The sequence below is a fragment of the Leucoraja erinacea genome, chromosome 16 (assembly GCF_028641065.1).
Source record: "Leucoraja erinacea ecotype New England chromosome 16, Leri_hhj_1, whole genome shotgun sequence".
In the NCBI taxonomy this organism is placed as follows: Eukaryota; Metazoa; Chordata; class Chondrichthyes; order Rajiformes; family Rajidae; genus Leucoraja; species Leucoraja erinaceus.
In genome coordinates, this window is record NC_073392.1 from 2,459,427 (window position 1) to 2,475,000 (window position 15,574).

The window sequence follows — 15,574 nt, forward strand, 5'->3', positions numbered from 1 at the left end:
CATCTCTGGAGAGAAGGAATGGGAGATGTTTCAGGTCGAGACCCTTCTTCATAGAAACATAGAAATTAGGTGCAGGAGTAGGCCATTCGGCCCTTCGAGCCTGCACCGCCATTCAATATCATCATGGCTGATCATCCAACTCAATATCCTGTACCTGCCTTCTCTCCATACCCCCTGATCCTTTTAGCCACAAGGGCCACATCTAACTCACTCTTAAATATAGCCAATGAACCGGCCTCAACTACCTTCTGTGGCAGAGAGTTCCACAGATTCACCACTCTGTGTGAAATTTTTTTTTCTCATCTCGGTCCTAAAGGATTTCCCCCTTTATCCTTAAACTGTGACCCCTTGTTTAATGTTCAAGAAGGAACTGCAGATGCTAGAAAAATCGAAGGTAGATAAAAGTGCTGGAGAAACTCAGCGGGTGCGGCAGCATCTATGGAGCGAAGGAAATAGGCAACGTTTCGGGCCGAATCCCTTGGGAAATAGGTAACGTTTCGGGCCGAATCCCTTGGGAAATAGGTAACGTTTCGGGCCGAATCCCTTGGGAAATAGGCAATGTTTCGGGGCCGAATCCCTTGGGAAATAGGCAACGGGGCCGAATTCCTTGGGAAATAGGTAACGTTTCGGGCCGAAACCCAAGGGTTTCGGCCCGAAACGTTGCCTATTTCCTTCGCTCCATAGATGCTGCTGCACCCGCTGAGTTTCTCCAGCAATTTTGTCTACTACAGATACAATGAAACCTTTTTGAGTAGTCAGTGAAAAATCTTCCTCTGTCTACACAGCCAAAACCACACTTAGTGCTAGGGAGCTCATTGCCATATGTACTGACAACTGAATTCTGAAATTCTTACAGCTGCCTGCAAACACACAAGACTCACAGATAACATCATACCAGCGTTTCATACACTTAATTGTCTATGGTTGTGGCTGTATACAGAATGATTTGACGGGGAAGCGAGCAAAAGGAAAGCTGTTTCACTGTCCCTCGGCAATAAATTAAATTAAACACAAAATAAAAACGATACATCAGTAAATCTACTGCTAAGTGTAAAAAATAATCCAAGTCCTTAATGCAACCGAGATGGGACAAAATTAAACCCTCATGCACACATTGAGTGAAGAAGGGTCTCGACCCGAAACGTCACCCAGAGATGCTGCCTGTCCCGCTGAGTTACTCCAGCATTTCATCGGTTTAAACCAGTCAGTTCCTTCCCGAACCGAGAAAGAAACTCACCTCCGTCTCTTTAAGCGAGGAGCTGATGGTCCGCGCCTCCAAGGCACAGTTTGTCCTCTTGGCTGCAATGTAATAGGGGTAATCCTTGGCCACCATGGTTGAGGACAGAGGGGGGGGTCGGCAGTACAGCGGCCACTGTGCTGGCGTGGTTTAGCTCAGCTGCTCTTACATCTCACGCCGCTGCTGTTACTCGCAGAGTGACGGAGCTCCCGGTAACAGACAGGCAGCCAGCAGCAGTAAGCAGTAAGCTGCCGCCCACAGACACAGACATGGGCGGAACATGGCCCAGCTCACTGAACCATGCTCAGTTTCCAACTGTCGCTTACACCCCCCACACACACATACATACACACACACACACACACACACACACACACACACACAGCCACACACACACACACACGTACACACACACACACACACACAGCCCCACACACACACACACACACACACACACAGAGACACACACACACACACACACATACGCACACACACACACACACAGCACACACACACACACACACACACACACACACACACACACACACACACACACACACACACACACACACACACACACACACACACACACACACACACACACACAGCCACACACATACACACAGCCACACACACACACACACACACACACACACACACACAGCCCCACACACACACACACACACACACACACACACACACACACACACACACACACACACACACACACACACACACACACACACACACACACACACACACACACACACACACACACACAGACTCACACACACACACACAGACACAGACACAGACACACACAGACACACAGCCACACACACACACACACACACACACACACACACACACACACACACAAGCCAGCACACTTGTGGCCAAAGATCTTATAGCAGAGAGAGTAACCCATCTTGCTCTGCTATACGATCTTTGCTTGTGGCTCTCGTGGAAGGGAGACCATTCGTCTTGGTTTTAAACTAGGACTTGCAAACTAGGAATAGCAAAGAAACTAGGACTTGCAAACTAGGAATTGCAAACTAGGAATGACAAAGAAACTAGGACTTGCAAAGTGATACAAAAAATGAATACAAAAATTGTGACTCCAGCATGCTGTGCCGATCTTCGGTGTAAACCAGCATCTGCAGTCAGTTCCTACCTACACACAAAATAAATGCTGGTTTACAACAACAAAAAAGACACACAGAAGAATCAAGGCCTTTATCCTGATTAGTCTGCACTGAGCAGACAGATAAAGCACCTATTTCAAAAAGGACACACACAGTGCTGGAGTAACTCAGCGGGTCAGGCAGCATCTGTGGAGAACATGGATAGGTGACGTTTCACAGAGTGCTGGAGTAACTCAGCGGGTCAGGCAGCATCTACGGAGCTAAGGAAATAGGAGCTTCCGAAACGTTGCCTATTTCCAGAAGGATTTCGGCCCGAAACGTTGCCTATTTCCTTAGCTCCATAGATGCTGCTGCACCATAACTGAGTGGGTCAGGCAGCATCTGTGGAGAACATGGATAGGTGACGTTTCGGGTCAAGACCTTTCTTCAGACTCTTTAAACGTTAGGTTTTCCGGTGAGACAACTATTTTTTACAAATCAGGTCCAGGCAGTTTGCTTTTCTTTGGTTCTTTGGCTCAACTGTTAGGTGACCTCGAGTTTCTACCCAGGGTCGGCCATTTAGGACTGAGATGAGGAAACACTTTTTCATCCAGAGAGTTGCGAATCTGTGGAATTCTCTGCCACTGAAGGCTGTGGAGGTCAATTCACTGGATGTTTTCAAGAGAGAGTTAGATTTAGCTCTTAGGGAATCAAGGGATATGGGGATATTTTTCCAGCATCTGCAGTTCTTTCTTAAACAGTGCTCTAAATGTGGCCTTACCCACGTCCTGTACAACTGTAATATGACCTCCCACCTTATATACTCAATACTCTGGCTGATGAAGGCCAATGTGTCGAAAACATTCTTCACAACCCTATCTACCTGTGATGCCACTTACAAATATCCCTCATCCTAGATCCCCAACCAAGAACATCAGCAACTGAGAGACACGAAAGGATCCCGAAAAGATTTGAGAAAGTTGGTTCTCTGAAGGCAGACAACGTCTTCCCATGAAAGCACGTAGAAATCTCTGGAGCACTTCAGAGATATACAACAGACAATAGACAACAGACAATTCCCCGAGCCCTGCCATTCACTGTGTAGGTCCTGCCCATGTTTATTATACCTCGAATCGCAACAGCTCGCACTTGTCTGTATTAAACTCCATCAACCATTCTGCAGCCCGGCTGCCTGACTGACCAAGATCCTGCTGTCATTTTTTGACAACCATCTTTGCTATCTACAAGTACTTTAGTGGCACCACCACACTGGATGTCGTGGGTCTGAACCAGTTGCAGTATCAAACCTGTATCTGTCTCCTCCTACACAAACTTTCCATCGATTCACAGAGGTACAAAGCAACGAGCAGAACTTGGATTAACAAAGGGGAAATGAGTCAACCCCCGGCTGATGATCTACGCGGGCAAATTCAGTGCCCGAAGATCTCGGAGAAAACCCACGCAGGTCACGGGGGGAACGTGCAAACTCCGTACAGACAGCGCCCGTGGTCGGGATCGAACCAGGGACTCCGGGCGCTGCATTCGCCGTAAAGCAGCAACTCTACCGCTGCGCCACCGTGCCGCCCTTAGAAACAAGTGGACGACAGGACAAACTGGGCAAGAAAATTAAGCAGGATTCTCAGTCCAATCTTCCATCACCCTGAATTATTTGAAAACATGATCACTGGTCAGGTCTCTGTTCCCCGTCATGCATCCATCCAATCAGGTATTCACTGTGGTCAGAGCGCTGAGTCAGCGTTTTCACAAAGTACAGTTAATCCTCGGGAAATGTTATTATTCATCTCTAATCTCCCCACAGTACGTAACGTAACACGGTGGATTACACACCATTCTCTGCTCGCCTACATTAGTCAGATTGGCCTCCATTCCATCCACTCTCACCAATGTCATTGTTGTCTCTCAACCCTAATCTTCAATAAAGTCTCTCCATCCTAAAGCCACTATCTGGGGATGATCAGCCATGATCACATTGATTGGCGGAGCTGGCACAAAGGGCTGAATGGCCTACTCCTCCTACGCCTGTTGTCTATTGTCTGTTGTCTATCTCTGAAGTGCTCCAGAGATTTCTACGTGCTTTCATGGGAAGACGTTGTCTGCCTTCAGAGAACCAACTTTCTCAAATCTTTTCGGGATCCTTTCTTGTCTCTCATGTGCTGACGTTCTTGGTTCTTGGTTCTTGGTTCTTGGTCCTCCAAAATATTCCAAATGGAATTTAAACTGTGTGGAGGTGGTGGAGGAAGGACTTAAGCCAGAAAGGGTTATTGGGAATAAAGAGCTACTTTAAATGTAGTTGCATCTGGTTGGGTAACTATAGTTGGGTGGAGACTATTCCATGTTTTAATTGTGCGGGGGAAGAACAAATTGCTGTACACATCTGTCTTGGTAGCTGGGATGACAAATTGGATCGAATGCCCTCGTCTGCTCCTAGTTGGTTTGGGTTTGGTGTAGGTCTTGCAATCTATGTCGAGCTGACCATTTAACATTTTGTAAAAACAGGTCAACATGAGGTCACAATTTCATGCTGCGACAATTCTGAAACCATAGCACAGAAAACAAAACGCCGAACATGATACCAAGACTCAATCTTATCTGCCGTCACATATCCTTGTCTCTCCAAACGTCTCTTGAATGCCCTTGAATGAAATAGAGTCACCCAGCACGAAAACAGGCCCCTCAGTCCAACTTGTCCATGCCAAACAAGGTGCCCCATCTAAGCTAGTCCCATTTGCCTGTGTTTGGCCAATATAATTTTTCCTATCCATGTCCCTTCTCCGCGGATTGTCACCTTGTGGTGGTGGAGAAGCTTGAGTGGTCCTGAGATCCTGAGAGCGATGCCGTCTGGAGCTATCGATGCTCCTGGTAGGGCCACCCATGGCGGTAAGGTCGATGGGGAGGTCCCTGACAAAGAGCCAATCCAACCAAGACCTCTACGGTGGAACAGGCGGAGGACGATGACTGACCTTAGTGGAGCTAACGTCACAACGGCTGGGAAGGCGGATGAAGGCTGCGGCAGAAAAGGGTCTCCGGTCGTCTTGGACTCCATGCCACTGGATCCTGACCCAGATCTGTCAAGGACCGTGAGGTGGCTGTCTGTGCACCAGTCTCCCCACGTTAAACAAAGTCACGGGGCTCAGGCAGGCGTCCTCCATGAGAGGACAGTCAGACTCGCTGCGAGCGACCGCTGATGACCTGCCCAAGTGTCTTTGTGATGCTGTTCTAGTACCTGCCTCAACTTCCTCCTTTGGCAACTCGTCCCACCACTCACTTGAAAGAGTTGCCCCTCAGGTTCCTTTTATATCTTTCCCCTCTCATGGTAAACGTGTGGCCCTTGGTTATTTATCCCCTTGCTCTGGGTGTGCATTCTCCCGACTGAAGACGGGTCTCGACCCGAAACGTCACCCATTCCTTCTCTCCAAAGATGCTGCCCGTCCCACTGACTTACTCCAGCATTTTGTGCCTATCTTCGGTTTAAACCAGCATCTGCAGTTCCTTCGTAAAACAACGGGCTCCAGATTCCTGCATCTGACCCTCGGACTAACTTTAGAACATAGAACAGAGAAATATTTGGGGTTTCGGCCCGAAACGTTGCCTATTTCCTTTGCTCCATAGATGCTGCTGCACCCGCTGAGTTTCTCCATAATTTTTGCCTATCTTCGATTTTCCAGCATCTGCAGTTCCTCCTGAAACATTAAAAAATAGGTGCAGGAGGAGGCCATTCGGCCCTTCAAGCCAGAACCGCCATTTAACATGATCATGGCTGATCATCTAAAATCAGTACCCCGTTCCTGCTTTTTCCCCTGTATCCCTTGATTCCTTTAGCCCTAAGAACTAAATCTAACTCTCTCTTGAAATCTTTGATCAGACCTTGCACTAAACGTTATTCCCTTATCATGTATCTATGTACTGTAAATAGATCATGTATTGTCTTTCCACTAACTGGTTTGCACACAACAAAAGATTTTCTCCCCCTGTACCTCGGTACATGTGACAATAAACTAAACTGTACTATGTGTCCACTCCTGCACACCCCTTTGTTGCACACCCCTGTGTTGCACACCCCTTTGTTGCACACCCCTTTGTTGCACACACCCCTGTGACAATAATCAATGATATTTAAGTCAGCAACGTATTCACACATTATGTCGTGGTGTTGTGAAGCTTGACACCTTTTTGTCCATAAAACTGGGATTGTTATGTCACAAGTTAATTTTAATTTATTTAATCTCATTGATTGATTTAAGAAACTGATCCTTCGGCCCATCGGTTATCTGTTCTACTTTTGTAGAAAGGAACTGCAGATGCTGGTTTAAACCGAAGATAGACACAATGTGCTGGAGGAACAGCATCTCATATTTTCACTTGGGCAGCTTACAACCCAGTGGTATGAATCTTGATTTATCTAACTTCAAGTAACCCCTACACTCCCTCTCTCTCCATCCCTCCCCCATCAACTGTGCACCAGTTTCTCATTCACACACAGCAAACAGCCAACAATGGCCTGTTTCCTGTTTCCTGTTTCCTTTTTCATCGTTACATGTTTGCATATCTTTCATTCACTTGTTCTATATCTCTCCACATCACCGTCTATATCTCTGGTTTGTTTCCCTTTCCCCTGACTCTCAGTCTGTAGATGGGTCTCGACCCGAGACGTCACCGATTCCTTCTCACCAGAGATGCTGCCTGACTCGCATTAGCATCCATTCGCTGTGGTCAAGAGGCAACTTACAGAGGGCCAATCTAATTAAAAACCCCGCACGTCTTTGGGATGTGGGAGGAAACCGGTTCACCTGGAGGAAACCCACGCAGTCAAATGGAGGACGTGCAAACTCCAAACAGACAGTGCCTGAGGTCAGAATCAAACTGGGATCCCTGGCGCTGTGGGGCACAAGCTCTTCCATTCTTCTTCAATAACATTGAGTTTCTATCCCCCACCCACAGGTAACTTTACATATATCATCTGAAGAAGGGTCTCGACCCGAAACGTCACCTATTCCTTCGCTCCAGAGATGCTGCCTCACCCGCTGAGTTACTCCAGCATTTTTTGTCTACCATCAATTTTTCCAGCATCTGCAGTTCTTCCTTAAACATTACATATATCATCCCCACTTTTAGCTCTTAAACCAGTTTGCGAAATATTTAAAACTGCCATAAGTTGATAGTCTCCAGAGATGCTGCCTGACCCGCTGACTCCAGCACTCCGTGTCTTTTTTGTGCACCATTATCTGCAGTTCCTTGTTTTATACATAAGGCCACTGTATACACACATCACAAGTCGCTACACTTTACTGTAAAATATATATTTGAAATAATACCACAAAATGTTTATGAGCTTGCGTGCCTCTTTTAAGATAATAATTTTTAGTTTATTTATTCATTAATTTAAACAGGTTTAATGCAGGTTTAAGGTTTATCTGAGCACTTTAAGGTTGGATAAAGGTGGCCAAAGATCTTCTATCTTCATCTCTGTGAAGGAGAATTACAATAGACAATAGGTGCAGGAGTAGGCCATTCGGCCCTTCCAGCCAGCACCGCCATTCAATGTGATCATGGCTGATCATCATCCACAATCAGTACCCCGTTCCTGCCTTCTCCCCATATCCCCTGACTCCGCTATCTTTAAGACCCCTATCTAGCTCTCTCTTGAAAGTATCCAGAGAACCGGCCTCCACCGCCCTCTGAGGCAGAGAATTCCACACTCACCACTCTCTGTGAGAAAAAGTGTTTCCTTGTCTCCATTCTAACTTTTACAAGTGCTTGTTGCCTTCATATAGCAAAGCAGCACGTCACACACCGTTCCGTGAATTTAGTGTGTATCCCTTTATAATTTATCCAAAAAATAAGTAAATGGAAAAAAATAATTTTAAAGTACACTCTGGATTTCAGACAAAATGAGAGGCTAAAATCATCAAATCATCACAGTGGCGCAGCGGTAGAGTTGCTGCCTCACAGCGCCAGAGACCCAGGTTCCATCCTGACTACGGGTGCTGTCTGTACGGAGTTTGCATGTTCTCCCCATGACCTGCGTGGGGTTTCCCCAAGATCTTCAGTTTCCTCCCACACTCCAAAGACGTGCAGGTTTGTAGGTTAACTGGCTTGGTATAAATGTAAATTGTCCCCAGTGTGTGTAGGATAGTGTCAGTGTGCGGGGATCGCTGGTCGGTGTGGACTCGGTGGGCCAAAGGGACTGTTTCCGCGCTGTATCTCTAAACTAAACTATACATGGTCATCTGGTGAGTGGGATGAATAGAGGCAATTGTTCCACTGCACTGGCGTTTATGGAGCTGGAGTTACTGCTACAGTTCCTCAGTGAGGATTACTGACAAATACTGCTGGTGAACCAGCTGAAACATTCACCGCACTCGCTCACTGGGCTGAGAGTTTAGCAGCTCAGGTTTCTGCTGAATCGCAAAGCCATCATCTGTCTGCTTCTCCTTTTACATCCTGTCACAGCGGCCTGACATGTGAAGGGGAAATAACAGCAGCAGTGTTCCCATCACTCCCCCCCACCCTCACCCCTCCCCCCCACACCCCCCTTCCCCTCACACCCTTCACCCCCCCCCCCCCCCCTGCGTCCCCCCCCCCACCCTGCCCCCCTCCCCCCCCCCCCCCCCCCCCCCCCCCCTTCCCCCCTCCCCCCCACCCTGCCCCCCCCCTCACCCTTCCCACCCTCCCCCCCCCCCCCCCCCCCACCCCCCCCCCCCACCCCCCCCTGCCCCCCTCACCCTTCCCCCCCCCCCCCACACCCCCTGCCCCCCCTCCCCCTTCCACCCCCCACGCTCCCATTCACGCCCTCCCCCCACCTCTCACCCCTAGTCCCCTAACCCACCCCCTTCCCCCTCTCACCCCCACCCTCCCCCCTCTGGTTCCCTCCCACATCCCAAAAGACGTGCAGGTTTGTGGGTTCCTTGGTGCCCGTAAATGGCCCCTAGTGTGTAGGGAGTGGATGTGAAGGTGGTCAGCATGGACCCAGTGGGCCGAATGGCCTGTTTCCACGCTGTATCACTCTATGATAACCAGTAATTTGTGATGATACTTTCAAACAAAATGATTATTAATGATTTAATTCAGAGCAAGCGTAAGTACATATTTATAATAGGTAGACAAAAATGCTGGAGAAACTCAGCGTGTGAGGCAGCATCTATGGAGCGAAGGAAATAGGTGACGTTTCGGGTCGAGACCCTTCTTCAGACTGGTGTGGGGGGCGGGAAGAAGAAAGGAAGAGGCAGAGACAGTGGGCTGAGGGAGAGCTGGGAAGGGGAAGAGAAAGCAGGGACTACCTGAAATTGGAGAAGTCAATGTTCATACCGCTGGGGTGTAAACTACCCAAGTGAAATATGAGGTGCTGCTCCTCCACTTTACAGTGGCCCTTGGGGGAGGCCCAGGACAGGAAGGTCGGATTCGGAATGGGAGGGGGAGTTGAAGTGCTGAGCCACCGGGAGATCAGGTTGGTTATTGCGAACCTTTATTTATTATTTATAATAGGGAATCTTTTGTTGTGAATGTTGTTTTCACAGTGATGGTGAACGTGTGGTATCTGTGTGGTCGTTCCAGAACCGTTGTAACACTCACATTGAGTCTACGCCCGCCACGACCAGTACACCAAGGCAAACCTTCCTTCCATTTTTCACATCAGGCAATCTATAGGTGACACTATTCAACGTACTTTCGCCTGAATATTGTGTGATGCTGGAATATTAAAAATATGGTCGACACGATGGTGCAGCGGTAGAGTTGCTGCCTCACAGCACCAGAGACCCGGGTTCCATCCCGGCTACGGGTGCTGTCTGTACGGAGTTTGCACGTTCTCCCCGTGACCTGCGATGGGTTTTCTCCCAGATCTTCGCTTTAATCCCACACTCCAAATACGTACAGGTTTGTGGGCAAATTGGCTTGTTATATGTGTAAAATTGTCCCTGGGTTTCAACAACTAAGTTACAGAGAAAGGTTGAATAAGTTAGGTCTTTATTCCCTGGAGCGCAGAAGGTTAAGGGGGGACTTGATAGAGGTCTTTAAAATGATGAGAGGGATAGACAGAGTTGACGTGGACAAGCTTTTCCCTTTGAGAATAGGGAAGATTCAAACAAGAGGACATGACTTCAGAATTAAGGGACAGAGGTTTAGGGGTAATATGAGGGGGAACTTCTTTACTCAGAGAGTGGTAGCGGTGTGGAATGAGCTTCCAGTGGAAGTGGTGGAGGCAGGTTCGTTGGTATCATTTAAAAATAAATTGGATAGGCATATGGAGGAGAAGGGAATGGAGGGTTATGGTATGAGTGCAGGCAGGTGGGACTAAGGGGAAAAAAGTTGTTCGGCACGGACTTGTAGGGCCGAGATGGCCTGTTTCCGTGCTGTAATTGTTATATGGTTATATGGTTATATAGTGTGTGTGTGTAGGGTAGTGTTCGGCAAACAAAAATGCTGGAGAAACTCAGCGGGTGAGGCAGCATCTATGGAGCGAAGGAATAGGTGACGTTTCTGGTCGAGACCCTTTGGGTCTCGACCCGAAACGTCACCTATTCCTTCGCTCCATAGATGCTGCCTCACCCGCTGAGTTCCTCCAGCATTTTTGTCAACCTTCAATTTTATCAGCATCTGCAGTTCTTTCTTAAACAGGGTAGTGTTAGTGTTCATTGATCGCTGGTGGATGCGGACTCAGGGGCCTGTTTCCGCGCTGTATCTCCGAACGAAACGAAAAGAAACAATTCCAGGCAACTGTGAGACGGTTCCTGAGATGTAGAAATATCTTCACCCCATTGAGGGAATGTTCCGTTGATAATTGGTAAGAATGGACTTGCGCACAGTCAAATGGTGGTAATTACAGTGCATGAAAATGGATTGGAACCATCCTTCCGAACAGCTGGAGCACAGCTTGTGGTAAACGCAGATTTCCATTCCAGCTTTCTTTGCGTGACTACATTATGTTTCAGCGCACAACGCTTCAGAGACTGTGTTACAAGCCTTTCCAGATCACCCACCCTCCGAATGGGCTCAAAAATCAAACCCTCGAGCTTTCATTTAACTCGTAAAACAAAGCATTAAAAGAATGAAATAATTCTTTCTCGTTTAGATATAATTATGCAAAGAGTGAAAAAAAAACATCTCAAGACGTGGACGCATTGGTGATCATTTTCCAATGTTCTATCGACTCAGGATCAGTTCCTGTGGATTGGAGGGTAGCTAATGTTATCCCATTTTTTAAGAAAGGCGGGAGAGAGAAAACAGGGGATTATAGACCAGTTAGCCTGACATCGATGGTGGGGAAGATGCTGGAGTCAATTATAAAAGATGAAATAGCGGCACATTTGGATAACAGCAACAGGATCGGTCCGAGTCAGCATGGATTTACGAAGGGGAAATCATGCTGGACTAATCTTCTGGAATTTTTTGACAAGGGAGAGCCAGTGGATGTAGTATACCTGGACTTTTGATAAGGTCCCACATAGGAGATTAGTGGGCAAAATTAGAGCACATGGTATTGGGGGTAGGGTACTGACATGGATAGAAAATTGGTTGGCAGACAGGAAACAAAGAGTAGGGATTAACGGGTCCCTTTCAGAATGGCAGGCAGTGGGGTACTGCAAGGCTCGGTGCTGGGACCGCAGCTATTTACAATATAAATTAATGATTTAGATGAAGGGATTTAAAGTAACATTAGCAAATTTGCAGATGACACAAAGCTGGGTGGCAGTGTGAACTGTGAGGAGGATGCTATGAGTATGCAGGGTGACTTGGACAGGTTGGGATAGTGGGCAGATGCATGGCAGATGCAGTTTAATGTGGATACATGTGAGGTTATCCACTTTGGTGGCAAGAACAGGAAGGCAGATTATTATCTGAATGGTGTCAAGTTGGGAAAAGGGGAAGTACAACGTTTTTGTCTACCTTTGATCAATGGCATTTGCTCTTTGGCAAAGGAAGTGATATCATCCACAATCAACCACAATTTCCCCGCTTCTGGATGCCATCAATCAGGAGTGTAGAGTTCATATCCTACACCCATGACTGAAACATCTATTCCCATCTGCTAGTTCTACACATCATAGGACAGGTTCTTTTTCACTTTGAAAGCTGCAGGCAAATATGTCAACATGCAAGAACACTAACAGACTGGAGTATTGGTTTCTAAGCATTCGAGGATACGAGGATAGACACAACATGCTGGAGTAACTCAGTGGGACAGGCAGCACCTTTAGTTTAGTTTTAGAGATATAGTGCGGAAACAGGCCCTTCAGCCCACCGAGTCCGCGCCGGCCAGCGATCCCCGCACACTAACACTATCCTACTCACACTAGGGACAATTTTTGCATTTACACCGAGCCAATTCACCTGTACACCTTTACATCTTTGGAGTGTGGGAGGAAACCGGAGATCTCACAGAGACCCACGCAGGTCATGACGACAATAGACAATAGGTGCAGGAGTAGGCCATTTGGCCCTTCGAGCCAGCACCACCATTCAATGGTCATGGCTGATCATCCCCAATCAGTACCCCGTTCCTGCCGTCTCCCCATATCCCCTGACTCCGCTATCTTTAAGAAGCCCTATCTAGCTCTCTCTTGAAAGTATCCAGAGAACCGGCCTCCACCGCCCTGTGAGGCAGAGAATTCCACAGACTCACAACTCTCTGGGAGAAAAAGTGTTTCCTCGTCTCCGTTCTAAATGGCCTACTTCTTATTCTTAAACTGTGGCCATTGGTTCTGGACTCCCCCAACATCGGGAACATGTTTCCTGCCTCTAGCGTGTCCAAGCTCCGTACAGAGAACATACCAACTCTCTACGGACAGCACCCGTGGTCGGGATCGAACCCGGGTCTCCGCCGCTGTAAGTGCTGTAACGCAACGACTCTACCGCTGCGCCACCGTGCCGCCCTCAGTATCTCTGGAGTTCCTTTTTACACAAAGGTTACTAGGATATTGGTTCATGTACAGGAGGTAGATTATGTTATGGCCAGCCAAACAGCACATTATTTAGAAACAAGGAATCTCTCTGAGGCAAGTATTGCGATCCCACAGCTCAGCAACTGCTGGAATAATTACTTTTCCTTAACTGTGGGCAATCTGCCCGAACTCGGCTATTCCCTGTGCAGTGGGTGTTGAACAAGGTTTTCCATGGAAACATGAGGAACTGCAGATGCTGGAATCCTGAGACAAACGCAAAGTACTGGAGGAACTCAGCGGGTCCTCTGGAGAAAAGTAACGGTGTGGTTTCGGGTCTCGACCTGAAACGTCACCTATCCGTGTTCTCCACAGATGCTGCCTGACCCGCTGAGTTACTTCAGCACTCTGTGAAACGTCACCTATCCATGTTCTCCACAGATGCTGCCTGACCCCTCAGTTATGGTGCAGCAGCATCTTAGCTCCACGTTTCGGGCACTTCTGTGAACGTTTCGGGTCACCCTTACAGGTTTCCATGCCTATTTCCTTAGCTCCATAGATGCTGCCTGACCTGCTGAGTTACTCCAGCACTCTGTGAAACGTCACCTATCCATGTCCTCCACAGATGCTGCCTGACCCGCTGAGTTACTCCAGCACTCTGTGAAACGTCACCTATCCATGTTCCCCACAGATGCTGCCTGACCCGCTGAGTTACTCCAGCACTCTGTGAAACGTCACCTATCCATGTTCTCCACAGATGCTGCCTGACCCGCTGAGTTACTCCAACACTCTGTGAAACGTCACCTATCCATGTTCTCCACAATGCTGCCTTCTGGTTAAGCACTCTGTGAAACGTCACTTTCCGTTCTCCCGAAACTGACCCGCTGAGATACTTCAGCACTCCAGGAACGTTGACCTTCTTTCTGTAGTTAGGAAAAAAAGCACAAAGTCTCAAATAGATACTGCCAATCTGACCCACTGAGTTTACTCCAGCACTCTGACTGAAGCGTTCACCTATCTGAGAAGTGTGTTCAGCTCCACTGATCTTGTGCCTGATTCCAAGAAGACTTAGTCTCGTTATCAGACAACAGAGAGCGATGAAGGGGCCGACATTATGTACATGTGGATAAAGCATAGAAACAGGCCCTTCGGCCCAACTCATCCATGCTGACCAAGATGCCGCACTCGGGTGGAAGGAAGAAATATGTAGAAGAATCTCACTGCAGCTCCACTTCAGTGGACATTCACCCACACACCTACATGAAGGGTCAAACAAATAATATCAGGAAAGTAACTTAACACTTTAACATTCTGAACAATGCACCATTTATTCATACGGGTGTATGGCCACTCAAATCTCACTGTACCAATTGGTGCATGTGACAATAAATGTCACTTGAACTTGAATTTAGTGGATAAAATAAGATCAGAATCAATTTACAGAAGCCTGTGGAGGCCAAGTCAGTGGATATATTTAAGGCAGAGATAAATAGATTCTTGATTAGTGCGGGTGTCAGGGGTTATGGGGAGAAGGCAGGAGAATGGGGTTAGGAGGGAGAGATAGATCAGCCATGATTGAATGGCGGGGTAGACTTGATGGGCCGAATGGCCTGATTCTGCTCCTATCATTTATCACCTTATAACAAGCTGTAAGGCCTTAATAAAAACATGCCCCGCACTTTGAACATTTACTTCAAATAGTTAAAATAAGCGAAATACTGATGAATATTTACATGATTCTCACCAAAAAAACAGAAGATGAAACGTGGAATTGGTGGCTTAATGATGAAAGAGTTGAGTAAATAAAAGCCGGTGTGTTGATGGGGAATGAGTCGAGCTTCCCTTTGCTGATGAACAACATCAAAAGCAACTATCATATTCATCTGCGTGTCATAGCAACACTACAAAGAGCTCCGCACTCTCCTCTCCGCAGACACATTCCATACGATGCAATCACAGGTCTAGACTCCTTTCTTTGAGTTTATTCTGTGTCCTCTGCACCAACGTTGGAGGCAAAGCCCACGTCTCACTCGCACGCTCCAACTAAGAACATTCCCCGAGCTTTACGTCACCAAGCAGCGGGTGGAGCTGCTGCCTCACAGCACCAAGGGACCCAGGGTCGTCCCTGACCGCTGGTGCTGCATGTGTGGAGTTTGCACGTTCTCCCTGTGGCTTTCCTCCCGCATCCCAAAGATGTGCGGGCTTGTAGGTTAATTGGCTTCTGTAAATTGTTGCTAGTGTGTAGGGAGTGGATGAGAAAGCGGGATAACATAGACAATCAGTGCAGGAGGAGGCCATTCGGCCCTTCGAGCCAGCAC

The 15,574-nt window shown here is 47.6% G+C and overlaps 1 protein-coding gene across 4 annotated transcripts in view; it reads right to left on the reverse strand.

The window, feature by feature from the left end:
• Positions 1-15,574, reverse strand: part of arhgef3 (Rho guanine nucleotide exchange factor (GEF) 3) — a 140,853-nt gene that overhangs the window by 38,070 nt on the left and 87,209 nt on the right. Inside the window, exon 1 of one of the 4 annotated variants that reach the window (XM_055647531.1) lies at positions 1,238-1,453. The exons of the other annotated variants lie outside the window; for them this stretch is intronic. Within the exon in view, the coding sequence (XP_055503506.1) occupies positions 1,238-1,333 (96 nt within the window). The 5' untranslated portion in view covers positions 1,334-1,453. Of the gene's footprint in view, positions 1-1,237; positions 1,454-15,574 lie in introns of those variants that run through there. 4 annotated transcript variants of the gene reach the window in all.